The sequence below is a fragment of the Palaemon carinicauda genome, chromosome 41, assembly GCF_036898095.1.
Source record: "Palaemon carinicauda isolate YSFRI2023 chromosome 41, ASM3689809v2, whole genome shotgun sequence".
Classification (NCBI taxonomy): domain Eukaryota; kingdom Metazoa; phylum Arthropoda; class Malacostraca; order Decapoda; family Palaemonidae; genus Palaemon; species Palaemon carinicauda.
The window spans coordinates 7,396,966-7,399,465 of NC_090765.1; the positions used below are offsets into that span (position 1 = coordinate 7,396,966).

Sequence of the window (2,500 nt, forward strand, 5' to 3'; positions counted from 1 at the left end):
ACATTTTAATAAAGAGCTTTGTATCAGAAATGACGATAATAACTTCAGCAAAAACAATAAGAAATAGAGGGGTGCTCAGTAGAGCGCAGGCCTCTGCCACGGCAACTTATTTCTTGACCTTTTACTTGACCTTGACCTTTGACCTAGGACTTTCAAAATTGAATTACTTCCACATCTCAACATAGCAATTAATCCCTGAAAGTTTCAACACTATATGAGTAAAATTGTGACCTCCACCACGGCAGCTTTTATCTCAACCTTTTGTTCGACCTTGACCTTAACTTTTTACATAGGACTTTCAAAATGAAATCTCTTACAACATAGCAATTAATCCCTGAAAGTTTCACTACTCTTTGAGTAAAATTGTGGCCAGGAAGTTGTTCACACACAAACAAAACGGAATAACAGGGGCGAAAACATAACCTCCTCTTCAACTTCGTTGGCGGAGGTAATAAAAAGGCTAACCAGAGAGCAGCAAGTCAATAACAGCCTTGGTCTTCCTGTAGTGGCTTGTCGCTTCTCGCGGATGCTGAGACGTCAGACGTCCCTCAACCACCTGTGCCAGGCGTCCCGCATGGTGCTTCACTCTCCGGACATCACCCAGCAGATGCTGCACGATTGGCGCCAGGTGGACCTCGAAGCTATCACTCGACAGACGGTCTACTCGATGGACAAACACACCACGAACGGGGTCACTGTGGAACTTATTATGAACTGTAAGATTTTAATTGATTAGATTTTCTTTTTTGTTCTTAATGAAGGTTGATTTCGATTGATTTTTCAGTGGTTTTATTTCTTTCGTTCCTATTCTTATGTTATTTATTTACTGATTCCAATTTTTTTATGAACTACATTAAAATTAGTTTTTTTTCCATTCTGCAAACTGTTTATTTGTTCCATAATTTGTAGTTTTTTAAAGGTTATAAAAGGAATTGATCAAATTATACATAAGAGATTGCAAATTTGAGTTCATTGGAGAATATCATCAAAAGTTTAGCAAGGCTCGGAAAATCCCTTCTCAACTGTATTTAGTAACTTATATAGGAAATTCTTAGGAGTAAAATATTAAGTGACATTATACAAGAAAAGGAAAAGTTTTCCATATTAATTGATTACATGAAAATTTTGGGCCCTGAAATGAAAATGCAAATACTCTCTTTCATATATTAATTTGATTTCTGTCATGAATATGGTCGTTTTTTGAAGACGGTGGATGATTGCAACCTACCCATTTTCAATAGCCGTATGTCTAGATATAATACTAGGTTTAGATTTAAGGGTAAATAGAAAACTCAACAATATTTCTGCATATGTGCATTATTATTCGGGTCTCAGCAATAGAGATGATAGGTCATTATTCATAACAATATTTTTGGGAGAATAGCAGATATATATCGTTCAATATAATGATGATGAAATAGACGGTAATAGAAATAACAGCAAGAAAGCTAAGCCATCCTGAAATTGTATTACGAGTATGTGATGCATTAAGAATGGCTAAAATAGTTTTTTTTTTTTTTTTTTTTTTTTTTTTTGATAACAGTGAAGCACAGAACACGAATGATCAACTGATATTGCTACAAATTAAGAACTTTATAGATATTTCCCATCTTCTAAAATACAACTCAAGGCTGTTTATCATATTCTCTTATATTTCATGTGGAAATTAAATATATTGGTTAGACTGGTAAATTGGCAATAAAGATATTAGAACAGCAAAAAAATTAGTATAAGTTGACTGCACAGTTGTTTTCCGTGTCATACATTTTGAAAAAATTCATACGATTAATCAAACAGGTGATAAGAAACTCGTTCATTCTAATAGAAAGATGAAGAGAAATGACCTATAGAGGCTACCTTAAAAAATAAGAAAAAAACCATATCAGGTAAACTATTCTCACTCTGCATAAGTCCTCAATAAAATTTCTCAATATAGAAGAAACTAGAAAGAATTTATGACTTGTTTAATTTCTTTCCGGGTCGTTCTTTGTATATATATACACACACACTACACACACACACACACATATATATATATATATATATATATATATATATATATATATATATATATTTATATATTTATATATATAAATTACACACACATATATATATATATATATATATATATATATATATATATATATATATATATATATATATATATATATATATATATATATATATATATATATACATATGTATAAATATAATATAACCGTGTGTGGATATATATATATATATATATATATATATATATATATATATATATATATATATGTATATATATATATATATATATATATATATATATATATATATATATATATATATATATATATATATATATATATATATATATATATATATGTATATATATATATATATATATATATATATATATATATATATATATATATATACACGTATGTATATACTGAATATATATTACATCTTGACAGTGTATAACGAATTTGAACGCCTGCTGGAGGAGGGTGCC

At 29.3% G+C, this 2,500-nt stretch overlaps 1 protein-coding gene across 1 annotated transcript in view; it reads left to right on the plus strand.

The window, feature by feature from the left end:
- LOC137632189 (transcription factor RFX4-like) overlaps positions 1-2,500 on the plus strand; it is a 201,823-nt gene that overhangs the window by 189,762 nt on the left and 9,561 nt on the right. Inside the window, exons 11-12 of the mRNA XM_068364068.1 lie at positions 507-716; positions 2,463-2,500. The exon at positions 2,463-2,500 is cut by the window's right edge and continues 175 nt beyond it. Coding sequence (XP_068220169.1) covers positions 507-716; positions 2,463-2,500 — 248 coding nt within the window. The remainder of the gene's footprint in view (positions 1-506; positions 717-2,462) is intronic.